Source organism: Cucumis melo, chromosome 10 (genome assembly GCF_025177605.1).
Source record: "Cucumis melo cultivar AY chromosome 10, USDA_Cmelo_AY_1.0, whole genome shotgun sequence".
Lineage (NCBI taxonomy): Eukaryota > Viridiplantae > Streptophyta > Magnoliopsida > Cucurbitales > Cucurbitaceae > Cucumis > Cucumis melo.
This window is the reverse complement of record NC_066866.1, coordinates 1995182-2014513: the sequence shown is the minus strand read 5'-3', so window position 1 is coordinate 2014513 and position 19332 is coordinate 1995182. Positions and strand designations below refer to the sequence as shown.

Below are 19332 nucleotides of genomic sequence, written 5' to 3'. Positions count from 1 at the left end.
CTGCCTTAATTTCTTTACTTCTTTTGCTTCCTTAATGATTGTTAGTAAAAGAGCAAAATGGACAAGGGGAGAAGGGTTATCTAGAACAAGGCTCAATCAGATGGGTTGAAGTCAAAAGAGACACCAGAGGGAGGTATAGGAGAACTCATGTCTCAAAAGGAAAAAATTGGTGCCTAATCGTTTATTTGATTAATAAATAAATAATTAAGCGTTTGATATGACACCTTGAAATTTTGAGAGTCAAAACGGGTGTCAAACCAACTTACATTGTTACACAATCTTAAAGGGAGAGAGTAACTAATTTTCAAAAAAGAACCACGACTTACTTGTCTTTAGCTACACTATACAAAATTCATGGGGATTTATCATGACAACAAGATTTTATCCGCAACTAAATATTTGTAATTAGTTTAGTGGTTATTCTATTTGTCAGCTTCCGTCAACAAATTTCTATATCGGTCAGTGTCCACATCCCTTAGACTTTCCATTCCAGTCAAAGTTTAAATTTCCCTTTGAAATTTAGGTTATGGATATTTATTCTTTCGTTGACTATATGCAAAGCCCATTAGCTCCTCCAACCTCATGTGTATCAGTGCAACTTTCAGACATAATTCCTGAAAATTAATAGTGGAAATTGTAAAACGATTGAATTTTGTGAAGTCCTAGATGAAAAGGATCAATTATTTTCTTCTCTAAAATTGGCTCCAACTACAGTTCCCCATATAAATTTCCAGGTTTGGTTTTCATTTACAAATGCAATTCCGTGTACTCGACAGCAGAGGCACAGCCATTAATTGAAGTTCGCCCATAGATTCATTGTCGGCAGTTTTCATAGCCTGCCTACCACTGCACTCTTGGCTGAGCCAAAATCATTGAGCTGCAGGCCGCCTTTCTCTGTCCCCATGGCTGCAGCATTGCCCTCACTGACCCCACTACTCATCTTTGCCAGAATCTTTGGTCTGCTTGTTGCTGTTCTGGTCTTCGTTTGGGCTTTTGTATTCAGTTCCAGCTTCGGTCATCCCCCTCCCCGTGATGACCGTCTCTTCGATGTACTGCACTTTCCCTTTTGCATTTTCTATTTTGTTTGGACCCATTTACTTATCGATGCAAGATCCATTTTCTGAGGGTTTAGGGTAATTTGGGTTTTCCTTTGTAGGTTCTGCATCCTTTGTTCATGGTAATTGGTCTCATTCTCCTCAGTGGAGAAGGTGGGTTGGAACCATAACGTTGATGAATTATGTTGATTTGTGTAATGGGTATCATGTGTTTGTTCTTTTGTTACGATTTTCAGCAATTTTGGTTCATAGTTGGTTGCCTGGTTCGAGAAATTTGAGGAAATCTGTTCATCTGAGTCTTCAAGGGCTAGCTTTGGCTTCTGGGATTTCCGGAATTTGGACCAAGTTTCATTGGGATCGTGGCTTTTTGGCTAATTTCCACAGTTTACATTCTTGGATGGGTTTGGTTGTCATCACTTTGTTTGGGGCTCAGGTTTTCTTTTCCCTTCACCCCTTTTCTCCTCTTTCATACCATATCAAAACTTCAATCACCTTCAAAACTGAATTTGATGAATGGAATTGAGAATTAGAAAGTCCCTTATAGAATGTTATGTTGCAGAACCAGAATCTTTACTCATTTACACTTTTCAGACGCCTCATTCTAGTGAAATGCTTGGAATTAATGCCAAGTGAATTCTTGTTGTGATCTGCTACTGATATTGACCAATTTTCTCAATAAATAGAGCATATTGAGCTAGTCCACACAATGACACAATCACTGTCAAACCAAATACTAGTATTGAAGAATCACAACCCACCCTTTAATTCTTCTTCATTGTATTAGGTATGCCAGTCAAGGAGTCATCTATTGCTGGTTTGACAGTGATTGTGTGGACTAGCTCAATACGCTCTATTTATTGAGAAAATTTGTATTAGGTATCCCAGTCAAGGAGTCATCTATTGCTGGTTTCTCATATTCCAACTTGACTGTGGTCCTCTACCCTTCATTTATTATTGTACGACTTTATAGTCATACAAGATATTCAAGCTCAAGTTAAAAAACGATTATATTGTAAAAACGTTGAAACCAAAACCAGATCCACTTCTCATAACATGAAAACAACTGAATCAATCAAAGGAGCGAATGAACGAAGGGATGATTTAGATGGTATTGTACTAAACATGTGTTTAAATGCAGTGGATGATGGGGTTCCTGAGCTTCTGGCATTGGAGGGAGGTGAGGGCAACAAGAGAAAGAGTGCTGCCATGGCATGTGTTTCTTGGTTTATACAGTTATGCATTGGCAGTGGTAACAGCAGAAACAGGGCTTCTTGAGAAGTTGACATTGTTGCAAACAAAGAGAAATGTACCTAGGAAGGGTCCTGAAGCCATGGTAGTGAACAGTCTAGGCTTGTCACTGGTTTTGCTTACTGGAATGGTGATGCTTATTGCTATATCTCCTAAATATCCTCCTTCCCTCCCCACCATCAAACAACAACAACAACCATTTTTCTCTAATTCAAAGCCCTTATCTTCTTAATTTTGTTGCCTCTTCTGCCATTTTCTTCTTGTGCATTAGCCATAAATAAGAACTCTTTCCTTTTCTACCTTCATGGTGTGTGGTACATAAGAAAAGATTTCTCGTAGTATTGAAGGTTTGTTTAAGACTGAACATTATGGTTAGCATTTCATCAAATATGTATCGTGAGATAAGGCTAAATTATGTATTAAAGGGTAGAAGGAGATAATTTTATCACAACTGTCAATGGAAACATTAATGTCCTAAAAACAAATATTTAAATTGATAAATAAACATTTTACCCTCTTTAAATATATTAAAAATGTTAATGATGTTTTGTTAGCTTATATTCTATTTATTCATGGATTTTTCTATAATATTACATAAATATCGATTCACGTAAAAATATCGATGAAAATGTCAATATGTCAATTTTTTTTAGAATTGTTACAAAGTATAGAAAAAAACTTAATGGAGCTTGATGTATTTTGCTATATTTTGTCAAAAGTTTTCTTTATGCTATTTTAAAAATTGTTCTACAAAAGCTTAATACTTCAATTATAATTGAAAATAAAAATGATACTAAAATTCATTACTTTCATCTTTTACGTGGAACATTAAATTCGCAAATATTTAGCATAATCGAAATTAAATGTCAATTTTTAGTTTATTAATTTTACGATACACAGTAATTCTAATTCTATGTCTAAACTAAATTATTATGAACTTAAATTTTACAATTTTTAGTTATAAACTAAAATTTAGGGAACTAGCTTACTACTCTTGCAAAAAAAATTATGTTTTTAACAATTTTTTAGGTAATAATGAAGTAGAGTTTTGTATGAAGAAGATTAAGTACGGACTTATTTTTATGGTTAAGACTTGAAAATGTAAACTTCCTCAATAGAAATATATAAAGCAAAAGGAAAATTGGCGGTAGAAAAAGTTAGGAGCCTTGCGACAACATCCAGTTCCACTGTTGAGTTGGCCTCATCTTTGTATCAACGCGGTGAGCTCGCTCTGCCACTGGGGTTCTACACTCTTCAATCAAAACCCTAATTTTCTTACCAATGTGCTCTTCTTCTTCCTTCCCCTCTACCTTCTCTTCATTCCTTACCAAGTCCCCATCCATTTCCCGACGACGGACTGTTCTTTTCCCCAACTCCCATCTATTCCTCGCCCATCTCAGGCCCACTAACTCTACATTTCGTATTGCTGCTTCTATTACTGAACCAGACCTCGAGCTTTCGTCTTGGTTTAATTCCGACCAACCCAACACCGGCGACGCCTATGGTGGCTGGGTATTTCTCAACTCTCCAACCAGTGATGTAAAAACCGAGAAACGAGGTTTATTTTACTCCATTTTCATAATTTGCCTTTGATTATCTACAATTGGGTTTGTATTTACGGTATTGTCTTTTGCAGGGTTGTCTCGTTCCGTAATTGGGGTGGTTGGGACCTCACTTGTTGTTTTGTTCGCTGTTATTGCTCAAATTTCACTATCTAGAAGAGGTTGGTTTGATTTCTTGATTCTATTTTCATGGAATTGGGTATCTTCTATTTAACTAGTGTTATGTTTATTGTATTTGCGTGTGGAAAATTGAAAATTTTGTTTATTTTGGTAACGCGTGTTTCATTTTAAAGGGTTTAAGTTTCAGTGGCGTATTCCCTTGAGATCATTAGAAGGGATATTTAGTCATACGGAAAATGTAGGCGATCGAGGCAAAACTGTGGAGGATAGTTTACCCAATGACGATCTACCGACTGAATCTCGTGCTGAGTCAATAGCTGATTCTAAGATTGATGACACTATTACTTCAGGTATGCAGTTCAGATGTTGTTTTATTTATTTTTATGAAATGCTTGATCAGGACGTATATTTACATTAATCTGCTTCTTACCACTGGATTTGAGTTGGAACCTTCTCTTTTAAGATCGGAGATGGGAAGATGTTCATCGCATAGGTTTAATTATTCTATAGGTGTGATTTCACGTAGCTGGAGTCCCTTCTAGCGACGGGAGTCTCCCTTTTTTTTTGGTGGACTTGTTTTTATGTCCTTGTATTCTTTCACTTTTTCTCAATAAAAGTTGTTCGTAAAATAAAAAACAATAGTTTACCATGGGTGTGATCATAAGAACACTAATGCATCGTATCCCATCGAAACTTTGCTACTAAGCGTGCTTGGACAAGAGTAGTACTAAGTTGGGTGACCACTTGGTTGCACCATTTTTCCTTTTCTTATAAAAAAAGTAAACATTTCATCTATTTTGAACTTTGTTATACTGCTTCACCTTATGCAAGATAGTGTGTCTTGGTTCATAGTAATGTTTGGTTGCACGGTGTAATTTAAAATGAAAGAAGTTGTCCGTGTGGGGTTCTATGATTGGATTGTGAGATCATTCCCTTGCTTGTAAAGGAGATTTTTTTGAGGGAAGAATGAAACTGAACATACTTCATGTGCTCTTTATTTCCCTAGACTCGTCTGTTTCTCTGTAATAATTGTTGTTGGATCACAAGATATAGTATAACATTATGTCAGTAAGTTAGTCCCGTATATTAATGGAATTGAGCATGGTGCACTCAATACCTTCAACTTCTCATTTTACCCCTTTCTAACAGTATTAAGATCACGGGAAGCCAAAAAGATTGGAATGGCTAAGAATTTATGTTTTCTTCTCCACAATAAGATAGAATATTACAAGCAACTCCCCCGCATAATACTTCTCCTTCTCTTGAATTTTTCATTGATAAAGCTTATGATTTGTTTGGTATCTCTATTAAATGATTGTTCTTGATAACTGTTGATATTTTGAGTGTTAAGTGTATTGTCAAGATATATCTGTTTTTGTTGACTGTCATTGATACATATCTTGTCCTTGCGTGGTTTAGATGTCTCAATTTCATACCACCAAGATAATGTACATTTCCCTCTTATTTTTTTTGTATTTCAGATTCTGGGAATAAGCTTGAACGAGTTATAATCACCATTCCTGTTGATTCTACTCAAGATGAAGCGTTGTCGATTTTGAAGAAACTTAAGGTTCGCTCAGGAAAAAAAAAAAAAATTTTGTAGGTTTGTAAGAAACACAAGACATGAATCTTTTGGGACTTAGATTTTAACTCCAACTATGTGCTGTAGATGCCTACTAAAGATTTATACCACTTTTTTGGAATTTAATTCTAGAACGATTCCTCTTGAGAATTTCTTAAAATTTTGTGTTTTCATAATACCCATGATTCTCATCAAGCACACGTGTTTCAAAACCCATTCTTTTAATCTTTCTTATTGAAGCCAACGTCAGAAGACAGATTCCCTAAAATTGTGATTTTCATGTTCTGGTGTTTCTTTTTGCAATGTTTCCAGATTATTTATCCTCTTTGAAGTTCATTGAGAATTTATATTTTGGGTCCAAGTGTGAGCATGGACATCTCAAAGATTAGGATATGTGTGCAGGTTATTGAAGAAGATATTAACGGTGGAGAGTTGTGTAGTAGAAGGGAATATGCAAGGTGGCTAGTTCGTATGTATTCGTCATTGGAAAGGTAGAAATTAGTAAAGTTCTTTTATGAGTTAACACATTCACTTTTTGAATCCTTTCCTCCATTCTCAAATATAGGAATCCAAAACACCATATTATTCCATCTGTTTCGCTTTCTGGGTCAACAGTTGCTGCTTTTGATGATATAAGTTTTGAAGATCCTGATTTTGAGTCCATTCAAGGTGAGGTTTTCTTGTGTTATTTTCTTGTTTTAGAGAAGGTGTGTAGTTAGTTGTAGCAGTAAATGAATTAGTCCTGGATTTCTTTTCAGCTCTAGCAGAAGCTGGTGTCGTACCCAGCAAATTATCACCAAACTATGGATATGATGGCTTGGGAGATCGAGAGCGAACTTATTTTTTTCCTGAGAGGTACGACGTGTGCATAAAATTTTGGATATATTTGAATTCCATTTACGATTGCATCTGTAATGCTGCAGGTTTGTATCTCGCCAGGCTTTGATAGACTGGAAAGTCCAGTTAGATTATGAGTTTGTCCCTGGAATGCTAGAACGGGTACAGAATTTTTTATTTAATCCTTTATTGTTCAATTGATCTGGAATTGCTTCCTCTTTAAACTACATATAACCAATGATTATCAGTGTGTCATTGCTTTTGACTTTTTCTACAGTCCAGATATCAAGTACAAAGGTGGATTTTATGGACTTGAAGGAAATCAGTTCAGAAGCATCACCACAACTGTTCATGGATATTTTAGCTGGGGAGAGAAGCATTCTCAGAAAAGTTTTTGGTATTCCTTCTATCCTATGTGTCTACTCAAGAAGTTATTAGTTGACAAGCCAAAACTTCTTTATGCTTTTGTTTTTCTTTTAGTTTTATTTTATAACAATCTCTCGTATGGAAAATGTACAAAGATGGAAAGTGGGAGGGGGTTAGAGTTATGTACATTTAAGTCAAAAAAATATTATCTGCTGTTCACAGGTCGAATGAAACGGTTTCAACCAAACAAACCTGCAACAAAAGCACAAGTAGCAGTCACACTGGCAAGTGGCAGGATGGCAGAAGCAATTTCTGCTGAATTATCAAGACTGGAATCCGAGAGTTCTGCTAGAAAGGCTGAGATAGAAGATATCAAGTTGGAATTGGTAGAAAGAGGAGACATACAAAGGTATTGGGATAAGAAGCTAACTGAGGAGAAAAAACGCCTTTTAGATATGGAGGAACTTTATCTTGCTGCTGTCAGTAATTTGGGAGAGGAGAAAATGGTTCGAGAGAAGATTTTTTCCGAGTATTTAAAGGAGAAGGCATCTATAGACTGTCAGAGGCAATTGCTTCTCAGCCTCAAGGAAGAAGTTGATGGGATGACAGAAAAGCTTCTTTCTGAGAGATCTGTCTGTGAGACAGAGCAGAATGAGCTACACAATATGCGCGCTGATTTACAGAACCAGCTAGAGGGGATGCTTGATACAAAATCTGTGCTTGAAGCTGAGAAAGAAGCTCTCCGTATTCTTAGGTAAGTAACTTTAAGTTCATCAGGTCCCAGCTTCTTCCTTTTTCACTTACGAAATACTTCTATTTCCCTTAGTATAATTAAAATTATTTTTCCTTTAGTTATTATGAGATACGTGTGGCATAATGTTGTCAGAGATCCTCTATGGCTTTATAATTTTGTTACCAAAAATAAAAGAGAGAGAGAGAGAGAGAGATCCTGTGCATCTATTTATTGTATTTTTATACTACTGGTAGTTATCATTATTGAACTACTTTTAAAATTATTTACTCAAACTATAACTTTTGGTCTAAGTCGTCAGTTAGACGGAAAATATTATTCAATGCATAAATTAATCCTGTAAAAAGTAATCAGTTGTGAGTGGACTCGTGACATCAAATTCGAAAGTGGTCTTGAAATAAAAATTTCATGTTGTTCAAATTGAATAGGTTCCCGTGATGAGGTATGTCGTGAGCAATGGTGTATTTGTAATGCATCCAACCTAGAAATAGGGAAAAAAGATGTTAGAATGGATAACATGAGATGTGCAAGTGTCAAGTCTGCTGGCTCTTTCGAAACCTGAACCTGCAAGTACCTTGATTATTATTATCCTCCAGTAAACGGTCAATAAATTAAATTAGAATTGCTTATATGTTCCAGTAGCTGTTGTGGCCTTCCGGTTTTCAATATTAAATTAAATTGTTTATTTAGTGTGATATTGAAATTATCCTATGTCTGTGTGGTAAAGCTGTGATTTGTAAACTCAGCAATCTTTTATTTTTGTATGCGTTTAATGCAGAACTTGGGTAGAAGACGAAGCAAGGAAAAGCCAAGCTCGTGCTAAGGTTCTTGAGGAGGTCGGACGTAGGTGGAAATGGGACGATCAACCTTGAAATTTTCCCACATACTGTGTTGTAAAGTTGTCCCCAATTTCATTCACAAATTACCTACTTGAGGAATCGGCAGTAAGAAGAGATCATAATGTATTTTTGCTACTACACTCGCAAGTCTAATCAGAGGATTTGATTACAATATCTTGCTGCTGTAATAGATTCGTTCATAAATTAATCCAGATTGAAAAGTCAAGCTTTACTTCATTTTCATCGACAATGTAGAAATTTTGTTTATAACTTTGTACTATTGAATCTATTGCTCCTCGATTTGCCCCCTTGGTACGATATCAAGCCATTATTTTTCCAACTCTTACTCGCAACTTCAATGCATGAACTTGACCAGCCTCAACCTATAATCTTATGCATGTTTTTAATGATTAAAGCTGAAATAGATTGTGAAACGTACCTTATTCTCACTACCGCTGCCAAAGCCAACCAAGCTTCCACGGGTACCCATAAGGTCCACAATCATGGCACTCTTGGATGACATGTATTGGTTCCTACTGTCTCTTCCGGGTTCTCTTATTAATGGCCCCGAAAGCAACCTCTCCCGGCATTCTCGAAATTCGGCTCACTAATATTCTTTAGCTACTAAAACACATGTCCTCAAATTTCTCATTTAAATGTGATCTGAGAAAGTCATTCGACCCATTTTAGTTTAAATAAGCATCAAGTCAAAAACCATTTAACGTGGGCTTAAAAATTTACAGCAGCGCAGCGTACACTAAAGTTTATGAACGATGAAAGTGGGTGGCAGAAGAAAGCAAGAATTCCGAGAGACATGCCAAAAAGAGTAAAAGTCATTTGTTGGGGCCTTGACAGCAAGGTTCCATATGCATCGGTCCATTGCAGCATGGCGGCTCAAAATTAAATTTTCACCCTTGCTTTTGCTTCTCTAACCTACCCTTCTACGCATCGTGTCTATCTTCCTTCACACTCGTTTTGTGGTAAGCTTTAACGCAACATTTTCTTAATGTAATTTAAGCTTGGCCCACCGATCCCTTTGAAAAGTTTCCTCTAGATGGTGCGTGCAATTTCAAATTAACAATTTGAACTTATAGTTCTAACCCCCATATTGTCTGCCCTTTTTCTCTTCTTCTTCTTCTTCTTCTAGTTTTGTTCTGGTTTAATCTTTTTCGGTTTTCTCTGTGCAGGGTAGTAGCTTTTAAGCTTAGTGATTTTCTCTTGTTAACAACTCTAAGCAGTGAATTGTTAGAGACCTATTATTTCATATAAATACTAGATGACTTCGACTCATTGATTAGGCTGGAAGCTGTCAAAATTAAAGAGTTTGACAAATACCCACTAATTTGGTAACCAAGAGCCAGCAGGAACATTTGTATTTATTGAGACAAGTGAAAGTTTGTTATTTTCTTTACTCAAAATCTCTCTTTAATTTTATAGATATAGACATTACTTGGATAAGAAAGGGAGTTCACCGGCCGGAGGTTTTCCTTCAAATTTAACAGTGACTGAGGTCTCTTTCAGCTTTGTTTTTTTGGTGTTATTACTGTTTGCTCAATCCTTTGAACGAGTGGTGTAACTTGTTAAATGCCCACAAATTCATGGGACGCAATCCTTTAGGAGAAAGGTTGGCCACTAGTTATTGGTGGTTACCGTGGCTCTTAGCAACTTAGCATCAGAATTTGTCTTGAACTTCTAGTCGTTGAAAATTCTCTTCATACAAAGCTAAGTCTGCTTTTTTGTAGGATCCATAAACATGAGATGATAAGGGTGATGGGCCTAAGAATGCTTGATGGAAACATGGTCATTGGACTTGCTTATTAATTGAAAAAACCAGCCCCGTCTCTGGTTAGAACCCTCATTAGGATTGTATTGTTTCAATTCTTTCAGCTTGTTCTGGATTTTAAAGGCTCCAATGGTTTGAGATGATAGTCATGGAGGTGGGAAGGAATGGACAATACAGTTTTGAAGAACTGGGTTATCTCAAATGGGAAGGTGAAATGTTTATGTCAGTATTTGCTTGATGGTACTCAGGCTAGGGCTTGTTGTTGCTGCTTCAATTGCAGCCTATGCAGTAAGGCAGCTCAATGTTAAAAATTCAAAATCCGTCGCCTCCGTCGACAAGTGCACCGGTATTCATATATTTGAACTACAATTGTTCACATATAATTCTTCTTTGATAATTTTATCATAGACCTTTTTCCACCTTCTATCATTCTCAGTTTGACGCAGAAATTTTTCTCGTTGATTTTTCCTTCAGCTTTTATCTCAATTATATTGCTAGATAAGTTTTATCATGTTGTCTGATATCTTGAAACTATATATTTTTTTTGCTTAGAAAATGGTGAAGAGAAGGAGGAGGTTAAACATTCAAACAATGACTTCAAAGATGGTTATGTAAGTAGATTTTCAGAACATTCCAGAATTTTAACGATTTCTAATCTTGAAAGTTGAAATCATGTTCTTTAATTGAAAGAGCTTTCTTTTATTATAGGGGGAAGAAGAGGAGGAAGAAGAAGTCAAGTTAATTAGTAGCGTATTTGATCAAGTTCCTGTTTATATAACTGAAGATGAAGACATTTTACCTGAATTTGAAAACCTTCTATCCGGAGAGATTGAATTTCCATTACCTGAAATTGATGATAGTAAAGCTGAGAAGGATAGAGTATATGAAACTGAGATGGCAAATAATGAAAGTGAACTGGAGCGATTGCGCAGCTTAGTAAAGGAATTGGAGGAGAGGGAAGTAAAGCTTGAAGGTGAATTGCTTGAATACTATGGATTGAAAGAACAGGAATCTGACATTACAGAGTTACAGAGGCAGCTCAAGATTAAGGCAGTAGAGATTGATATGCTTAATATTACCATTAGCTCTTTGCAGGCTGAAAGGAAGAAGCTTCAAGAAGAGACTGCACAGCATGCTGCAGTGAAGAAGGATTTGGAATTTGCAAGAAATAAGATCAAAGAGCTGCAGCGGCAGATTCAGCTTGATGCTAACCAAACAAAAGGCCACCTATTACTACTCAAGCAACAAGTTTCTGGTTTACAGGCAAAGGAGCAAGAAACTGTAAAGAAAGATGCTGAACTAGAAAAGAAGTTAAAAGCTGTGAAGGAATTGGAGGTTGAAGTTATGGAACTCAAGCGGAAGAACAAAGAGCTTCAAATTGAAAAGCGGGAGTTGACTATTAAACTGGATGCTGCTGAAAATAAAATCTCGACTCTGTCCAACATGACAGAAGTAAGAATTGGATATAGCTCTTGCAAACCCTTCTTTATCCATTTTATTTCTTCTTCTTTATTATTATTTTTTTTAATCAAAAGGATGGGATACAGATAATAACTTAAGAACTGTTTGAGAGTTTCTGAAAAATAGTTTTCTGATTTTGTTTTCAAAACTCATTTTCAAGCATTGTGGTTGGGGGTTGGTTAAAGCTAAGGTTGCTATAAAACTAAATTCTACTTGCAGGCCCTTGATTTTGGAGAAAGAATAACTTAAGTTATTCAAATAAATTTACATGTTGAAGACAATTTTTGTTTAGAAAATAGTAACTCAAATTTGTTGTCACTGATTTTTTCCCCCCTAAAAATCAAATAGTTCTTGCCATCTGGTTTAACTAGCGGAGTAAGATACCACTAGAGTACTCAATGCCATCTGTTTAAATAAGCCAGTTGTCTGAGATGGTAGTTAGTGCAAACTGGGAACATCAAGCAGCATAATCTGATGGTCTTGTCTGATGGGTCAGAGTATGATGGAAGCAAGATACTAATTCAAAGATATAATGTATGTTTTTGTATTCATGTTCTTTAGATATTAGCTCATTCAGATTGGAGTTGCATGTTAAAAAACTAGGGAACAGGATAACCTCAAGGAAGTATAGTGTATATTAAAAAAACAAGAGGTATAGGGTACAATGCTTTTAATTTCATCTCAGGAAGATTGTGTATTGGTAAAAGTTTTTCCTCAAACATGCGTAAATAGTTTCTAGCATGATCAAACAGGCAAGTAATTATTGTTTGAGAAAAGTCTCGTGTACCTGAATACTCATTTTTCTTACTACATCTTACTCTGTGGCAGAGTGAGTTGGTAGCCGAGACCAGAGAGCAAGTCAATAATTTAAGACATGCAAATGAGGACTTAATAAAGCAAGTTGAAGGACTTCAGATGAATAGGTTCAGTGAAGTTGAAGAATTAGTATACCTTCGATGGGTCAATGCATGCTTAAGATATGAACTTCGCAATTACCAGGCTCCTACAGGAAAAATATCAGCTCGTGATCTCAGCAAGAACTTGAGCCCAAAATCGCAGGAGAAAGCTAAGAAACTCATGTTGGAGTACGCAGGATCGGAACGTGGACAAGGGGACACAGATCTTGAAAGCAACTACTCTCAACCGTCTTCTCCTGGAAGTGAGGATTTTGACAATGCTTCAATTGATAGTTCCTTTAGTAGATATAGTAGTCTCAGTAAGAAACCTAGCTTGATCCAGAAGTTGAAGAAATGGGGTGGTAGAAGCAAAGATGATTCTAGTGCTCTTTCATCACCTGCCAGATCCTTCTCTGGGGGTTCTCCTAGGATGAGCATGAGTCAAAAGCCGAGGGGTCCATTAGAATCGTTGATGCTTAGAAATGCAAGTGATAGTGTTGCGATCACCACCTTTGGTACGATGGAACAGGAACCTCTTGACTCTCCAGGCACTCCAAATCTCCCAAGTATCAGAACTCAAACTCCTAATGACTCCTTGAATTCAGTAGCATCATCATTCGGACTAATGTCTAAATCCGTTGAAGGAGTATTAGATGAGAAATATCCAGCGTACAAAGATCGACATAAGTTGGCATTGGCAAGAGAGAAGCAACTTAAGGAAAGGGCGGACCAGGCGAGAGCAGAGAAGTTTGGCAATATTTCAAGTTCAAACTTGAACTCTGAATTTAAAGGTAAAACTGAGAGAGATAGACCTGTAATGTTGCCTCCAAAACTTACTCAAATAAAGGAAAAACCAGTTGTACCTAATGTTACTGCTGATGCATCTGGTGAAAATAAAACGACGGAGTCTCCAGCGATCAGCAGGATGAAGCTAGCAGAGATTGAGAAGCGACCTCCAAGGACACCTAAGCCACCGCCAAGACCATCAGGAGGTGCTTCTGTAAGCACAAATCCCAATCCTCAGGGCGGTGTACCAGCTGCTCCACCTCTACCACCTCCACCTCCTGGTGCTCCACCACCTCCTCCAACTGGTGGACCACCTCGTCCGCCTCCTCCTCCAGGAAGCTTGTCTAAAGGTGCAGGTGGTGATAAGGTTCATAGAGCTCCTGAGTTAGTTGAGTTCTATCAGACATTGATGAAACGAGAAGCAAAGAAGGATACTCCTTTACTTTCTTCTACGTCATCTAATGTATCTGATGCTAGAAGTAACATGATTGGGGAGATTGAGAATAGGTCATCATTCCTCATAGCGGTGAGCACATCATCTTTTTGCTTCTGTATTCTCTTCTCACCTTTGCCATTAGTATTCTATTCGGTATTATAATTGTAGTAATTTGACAGTAGGCAACTTTGTTTTATTAAATCCAGGTAAAAGCAGATGTGGAAACCCAAGGTGATTTTGTCATGTCATTGGCAGCTGAAGTTCGAGCGGCTACGTTCTCTAATATAGAGGATGTTGTGGCCTTTGTAAATTGGTTAGATGAAGAGCTATCATTCTTGGTACGACATCCATTTTAACTTCGAATTTTGATCAAGAAGATAAGGACTGTCTATATTCTGAAGAGGATAAAAATAAATTGAAAGAAGTGGCATTTAATTCTGTAATCTTGTTGTCCACCTAGTTCTTAAGTCTGGACTCTCCATGTTAATATTACTTTATCTCATCTATCTTCTTTAATATTTTACTTTCTTTCACCTTTGATCAAGGTTGATGAAAGGGCAGTCCTGAAGCATTTTGATTGGCCAGAAGGAAAAGCAGATGCATTGAGAGAGGCATCTTTTGAATACCAAGACCTTATGAAGTTGGAGAAGCGGGTCACGACGTTTGTTGATGACCCTAAACTCTCATGTGAAGCAGCTTTAAAGAAAATGTACTCCTTGCTGGAGAAGTAAGTATTCCTTACAACGACATTGTTCTTACTAGAGAACTTGTGACTAAACAAGTCAACTGTTGAACAAGCCATTTGGAAATCCACATCTTTGGCTCTCAAAGTATTTAATGTGATAACTGCTAAAAAAATTACTGTTTTTGTTGTCTTTGGCAGGGTTGAGCAGAGTGTCTATGCACTCCTGCGCACAAGAGACATGGCTATCTCACGATATAGAGAGTTCGGAATTCCAGTTGATTGGTTGTCTGATACAGGAGTTGTTGGAAAGGTATAACTTTAAGAAGTTCAATCTTTTCTTCATCGATAAATTTGGATCTTAAGTTTAGTTAGCATTTTAGCTGAAGTATTGCAACTTGCAAAAATCTTGAAATGCTGATCAGTATTTAACTATCTCTTTAGTTACTCCTAACTACGGTTTTAACAGTACACTTGAAATAACTTAGAGATTCCATTTCCAAATTTCACCTTGCCTCATCAATAGGAACCATCACAATTTTGTCCTTGGAATCCGTAAGCGTCATAAAGCATCGGAATCAACATCTTAGACTATGTTTACATTTACTTTGGTTGTGTGAAGGAATACGTTACACTCTCTGTTAGGCAGAAGAGTATGTTTATATTAGACCATTAAATGTTTAATGTAATCATGCTTTGTCAAACGCAGATTAAGCTTTCATCTGTACAATTAGCAAGGAAATACATGAAGCGAGTAGCATCAGAACTTGATGCAATGAGTGAACCAGAGAAGGAGCCAAACAGAGAATTTTTGGTCTTGCAAGGGGTCCGATTTGCTTTCCGTGTTCATCAGGTAGATTTTACTTCCATTCTTCGAAACGAAAAAAGTAGGAAAAAAATTTACGTGCCATCCATCACCTTTCAACAGTTGATCAACTGCATTTCAAATTTGAATCATGATGTTTTCATTCTCTTTAGTATTTAAAAACGTTGCAAGTGTATCTGATATTTTGAATTCGATATGTTTCCAGTTCGCGGGAGGCTTCGATGCAGAGAGCATGAAAGCTTTCGAAGAGTTGAGGAGCCGAGTTCATACAACGCAGATAGGAGATGATAATAAGCAAGAAGCCTGAATTTTTCATTCAAGTACGTCATTAGCCCAATTCAATTTCAGCAATCATAATAATACTTGTAACTCAATGCTACAACAGAGATCATTTACATGGACAGTGTATACCAATCCACTAGAAAGATGTGAGAGTTTATGATCTCAGTTAGCTTTTGTGCGCTGTACAGAATGGGATCAGAAATGTAAGAAAATACTGAATTCAGTTCGAAAATGGACGAGCAAATAGATAGTAATTGGAAATAAAAAGTTCTCTCTTGATGCGTCGACTTAAACCAAATCAAGTCAAATTGCAAATTCTCAACCCCAATCGAGCCCCTGCTCATTTTACTCTTATACACACACACACGCAACCCTTTTTTATCCTTTCACAGCCATTGATGGAGTCCATATGCAAAAGAAGCGTTTCTTCCAGAAACTGAGATAAATCAGAAAATTTTATATCTTGTGCCTTTTGGCAGATTATAATTATAATCATTTTGTATAATTTGCCTTCATGATCCTTGAACAGATCATTAGTAAATTGACAATTACTATGATTTGAATAACATCAAAATGACATCTGAAATGGAAGCCAAATGAACTTTTGTGATTGATTACATCAGCGCATTGTGATCACAAGACTTCTGTCCATGAACTTGGCACCACCAACCTTCCCTTGAATTTCTTTAGGCAATGAAATCACACGTCTCTGATCCCCAGCTTCCACCAACAGCTCAGATCCTCCCCTATACTGCATTTTCAAATGACATAACTAATGATTGCATGATCATAAAAGTGGTTCTGCTAAAATTGCAATGAGTTGAAAACCAAAATGTGTATTAAATAATTTATTAAGTCTAATGCATTCAATAGCATTATTTGATACTTAATAGATCAGCAATTCCAAATTTCCTACCATGTGATATCCTCTCTTCTAATTTAAGGAATATAAAAACCATATATATCAATCGTTTGAGAAAATTTTCCATGGAAATCCTCGAAGGGAAGGAAGAACATTCAAAAGCATTCATAAGTAAGGGAAAGAACCCATTAATAGAGAGAACGAACGTGCCTGGTAAAGCTTGATTTCTGACTTCCCGAAGCCTGGCATGAGAAGTGTAACTGATTTGTTTCCAGGATCGAATTTTACAGGTGGTATCAGACTGCTGGTGAGGCTTTTTGACGAAAAAAGAAGGTCCCTTGGGCCTTTACTTGATGCATCACCCAGAACTGTGTTCCAATCTACTGAGGAACCAATTGAGAATTGTGGTATGAAGGCCAAAGATAAGGGCGAAAATTTCTCCTTCAAACTAGCACTGGCTTCTGCATTAAAGTGTGAAGAAGTGAAAGCAAGTGCACCACATATTTGTGCACCAGCTTGAATGGTACAACCCCAGTACCGTAATGCAGACTGAACAGAGGCAGGACTAGTTGGATCCATCACTATATAGCAGCTAAATTTTCTTGGCTCTGCAAATGCAGAAGACCCTTTCTGCACCATGAATGACCATTACACAATTTCACAAGATTTCATTCATATTGTTCGACAAGAGTGCAATCCAAATTACCTCTAACACGTGTTCCAGTGTCTCCCATATATCAGTACTGGTTCTACCACCCAGATGGGAGCCTGGCCTGCTTATACTCATGGCTTCATCAACAAGCCTCAGAATCGAAGGAGTAGCCAACCTCCCTAGATCGGTTTTTTCAGCAATGCTCCTTAGATATTTTAAGTACAACCTATCCAATGTTCTTTTAGTAATACAGATTATCTTTTTCCTTTTGCAAATTTGTGCAGGGGTAGGGGGGACTATAGACAGAAAGAGAGAGAGAGAGAGAGAGAGAGTCTCAAACCTTATTTTACTGGTTGCTCCAATCATTCTTATTGTTTCTTCGGTGCAGACACCATCGTATATTACTATGTCATATTTATCTTTCTGGTCCTTTCGGCCCATAATACCTGAGAACCCAACGAATCTCTCTAGTTGAAGTATCGAAAAGATAGAATCCATTCCTGGAAGTACCGCAAGCTCTTCTCCAACAACCTATTAAAACATTAAGAACATATACATTGCATAGCAAATCCTCCAAAAGTAGTAATACTGAAATGATAGATACACCATATTCTAAAGACCACATACCTACCCCTTCAAGAACTCCTTGTGTCATATTAAGACGAGAATCAGCTTGCTTTAGCCGTTTGAGAGGTTCAAGTAGCATCTGTTATCATTGACAAGATAAGTCTGAAATCCAAAGCAGAACCTTGATGACAAAAAGAGAAGTGAACGGAAAAACACACTTGAGTTGTTTCCAACCTAACAGCTGAGAGGTTGTGACTGCATTCAACAGGAGAATTTCCAATTTTGCAATCGAGAAGATACTCAGGAGTAGGGTCTTGATTCTGAATCACCAAGCATGTGCGCAGTCCAGACAAAGCAAAGTGCTGATAACCCATCAAATAATTTAAGAAATACATAAATGGGAAGTAATAAAAAACACCCATCAACTTAAGAAATTATCATTACGGGCTCATACAGTCCTTTCCCACACTCAATGGTTCATATTCAGATCAGAAATACGAGCAAACAATCACAGAGATATCTAATTTCCAAGCACAAACAATTGATAATTGACCAAACAGTATTTAAGAAAAATCAAAGGCGTACAGTGAAAGTACCTGAGCGGCGAATACAGCGGACGTGGTCTTTCCCGAGCCGCCTTTGCCAAGAAAAGTGAGCAGACGGGTTGGGTTTTGAGAAGAAACATCCGCAGTCTGTTTTGAAGCGTGAAGGATAATAATTCTTGTGCTACATGGAGGGGTTCTTGTACGTATTGAAATGGGAATTGGGTTTCCGAAGAAAGAGGGAGAGAAGAGCAGAGAAGAAGCCATAGATCTCTGCAACAGCAACAATGGAGTAGTTAGGTGGAATCTGTGGATGAGTTTATATTGGCATTACCAAAAATACGTAGCATGTGCTCTTCCTGAATCCTGATTAGGCTGGCAAGAATATGGTTCCACTCCACTTCACCACTTCCCGCTCTGCCGCACGCTGCCGTCTAAACAAAAAGGGAATCTTCTTTTTTCTTCAACCATTGACTTCTTTCATTTTTGGTTCATTGTTAGTTTCTATACTACAACAATACAATTGGAGTTAATCCAACCTCCCACCATAAACATTTAAAAAGTTGTTCCGAACAGCTCCTAAGATGTGTTTACTTATCGATATCTGTAATCACTTAGAAAATAAATACAAACAAACCTTCTAACTCTTGCCATATTTACAATCAAAATCATGTGCGGTGAGAAGGCTTAACTACCATTCTAACTCTTGTAATGTGCCAAACGCTCCTCCAATCCCGACCCTTGATCTTCAAAGAATTTTATCTCAAAAGAGAACTTGTGGTTGGCCATGTGGATAGATAGTTGCAAAATTCTAAACTTTAAACTTTAATAATGTTAATCCTCAAACTTCATCTTCCTCCTACTTACTCATTTAAGTTTTAATATCTCCACAGTAAAAAGATCAGTGTTTAAAAAAATTATAAAAAATATTTTAAAGAACTTTTATTCAAATGCCACATTTAAATCCAAAGATAAGTATGACAAATTTGAATTCGATTCGATTATAATTGAATTTAAACTTTATACAAAATTTTATACCAAATCAAATCGCATAATTTTATTTTAAAATCCTACCATAAACTTAACCCTAAATTTTTGCACTAGATTTAACCTTTACCATTGGCATATTTCAAACTTTATTCCAAATACTTTTGTTTATAAAAAAGGAAAATTTGTTACATTTATCTTCATCTCACG

General features: G+C 36.9%; 4 protein-coding genes across 6 annotated transcripts; 3 read left to right on the top strand and 1 right to left on the bottom strand.

The window, feature by feature from the left end:
• Positions 1 to 587: 587 nt before the first annotated feature.
• On the top strand, positions 588 to 2644 carry LOC103489241 (probable transmembrane ascorbate ferrireductase 4). The gene is made up of 4 exons (XM_008448318.3): positions 588 to 1049; positions 1157 to 1208; positions 1292 to 1488; positions 2194 to 2644. The coding sequence occupies exons 1-4, from the start codon at positions 903 to 905 to the stop codon at positions 2533 to 2535; spliced, it is 738 nt and encodes a 245-aa protein (XP_008446540.3). The 5' UTR covers positions 588 to 902; the 3' UTR covers positions 2536 to 2644.
• Positions 2645 to 3444: 800 nt separating this feature from the next.
• Positions 3445 to 8668, top strand: LOC103489242 (uncharacterized). Its single transcript, XM_008448319.3, has 11 exons — positions 3445 to 3861; positions 3940 to 4026; positions 4159 to 4335; positions 5467 to 5555; positions 5970 to 6058; positions 6133 to 6236; positions 6326 to 6422; positions 6491 to 6566; positions 6687 to 6801; positions 6993 to 7524; positions 8300 to 8668. Exons 1-11 carry the CDS (start codon positions 3585 to 3587, stop codon positions 8391 to 8393), a joined length of 1737 nt encoding a protein of 578 aa, XP_008446541.2. The 5' UTR covers positions 3445 to 3584; the 3' UTR covers positions 8394 to 8668.
• Positions 8669 to 9200: 532 nt separating this feature from the next.
• LOC103489243 (protein CHUP1, chloroplastic) lies at positions 9201 to 15810 on the top strand. Its single transcript, XM_008448325.3, has 10 exons — positions 9201 to 9340; positions 10103 to 10489; positions 10696 to 10754; positions 10852 to 11595; positions 12433 to 13812; positions 13929 to 14060; positions 14268 to 14449; positions 14606 to 14717; positions 15114 to 15257; positions 15436 to 15810. Exons 2-10 carry the CDS (start codon positions 10381 to 10383, stop codon positions 15535 to 15537), a joined length of 2964 nt encoding a protein of 987 aa, XP_008446547.2. The 5' UTR covers positions 9201 to 9340; positions 10103 to 10380; the 3' UTR covers positions 15538 to 15810.
• A 139-nt stretch (positions 15811 to 15949) lies between these two features.
• On the bottom strand, positions 15950 to 18748 carry LOC103489245 (uncharacterized protein At1g26090, chloroplastic). Of its 3 annotated transcripts, XM_008448328.3 has the most exons (7): positions 18190 to 18744; positions 17812 to 17955; positions 17658 to 17732; positions 17367 to 17557; positions 17081 to 17252; positions 16585 to 17004; positions 15950 to 16263 (listed from the first exon to the last, which is right to left on the bottom strand). In XM_008448328.3, exons 1-7 carry the CDS (start codon positions 18400 to 18402, stop codon positions 16132 to 16134), a joined length of 1347 nt encoding a protein of 448 aa, XP_008446550.2. In that variant the 5' UTR covers positions 18403 to 18744; the 3' UTR covers positions 15950 to 16131. The 3 variants fall into 3 exon arrangements, with proteins under 3 accessions (XP_008446550.2, XP_050947046.1, XP_050947047.1); XM_051091089.1 differs by having other exon boundaries at positions 17081 to 17557; positions 18190 to 18748; XM_051091090.1 differs by lacking the exon at positions 18190 to 18744 and having other exon boundaries at positions 17081 to 17557; positions 17828 to 17955.
• Positions 18749 to 19332: the final 584 nt, after the last annotated feature.

Excerpts from the sequence above, each read along its gene's own strand:
- LOC103489241 (XM_008448318.3), top strand. The coding sequence starts at position 903 with ATGGCTGCAGCATTGCCCTCACTGACCCCACTACTCATCTTTGCCAGA. Across the intron at positions 1,050-1,156 it reads GTGATGACCGTCTCTTCGAT|GTTCTGCATCCTTTGTTCAT; the intron begins GTACTGCACTTT and ends TTTCCTTTGTAG. Across the intron at positions 1,489-2,193 it reads TCACTTTGTTTGGGGCTCAG|TGGATGATGGGGTTCCTGAG; the intron begins GTTTTCTTTTCC and ends GTTTAAATGCAG.
- LOC103489242 (XM_008448319.3), top strand. The coding sequence starts at position 3,585 with ATGTGCTCTTCTTCTTCCTTCCCCTCTACCTTCTCTTCATTCCTTACC. Across the intron at positions 4,336-5,466 it reads TGATGACACTATTACTTCAG|ATTCTGGGAATAAGCTTGAA; the intron begins GTATGCAGTTCA and ends TTTGTATTTCAG. Across the intron at positions 6,802-6,992 it reads CATTCTCAGAAAAGTTTTTG|GTCGAATGAAACGGTTTCAA; the intron begins GTATTCCTTCTA and ends TGCTGTTCACAG.
- LOC103489243 (XM_008448325.3), top strand. The coding sequence starts at position 10,381 with ATGGTACTCAGGCTAGGGCTTGTTGTTGCTGCTTCAATTGCAGCCTAT. Across the intron at positions 13,813-13,928 it reads GGTCATCATTCCTCATAGCG|GTAAAAGCAGATGTGGAAAC; the intron begins GTGAGCACATCA and ends TATTAAATCCAG. Across the intron at positions 14,450-14,605 it reads ATGTACTCCTTGCTGGAGAA|GGTTGAGCAGAGTGTCTATG; the intron begins GTAAGTATTCCT and ends TGTCTTTGGCAG.
- LOC103489245 (XM_051091089.1), bottom strand. The coding sequence starts at position 18,402 with ATGGCTTCTTCTCTGCTCTTCTCTCCCTCTTTCTTCGGAAACCCAATT. Across the intron at positions 17,956-18,189 it reads CCGCTGTATTCGCCGCTCAG|CACTTTGCTTTGTCTGGACT; the intron begins GTACTTTCACTG and ends ATGGGTTATCAG. Across the intron at positions 17,005-17,080 it reads CACTGGAACACGTGTTAGAG|AAAGGGTCTTCTGCATTTGC; the intron begins GTAATTTGGATT and ends TTCATGGTGCAG.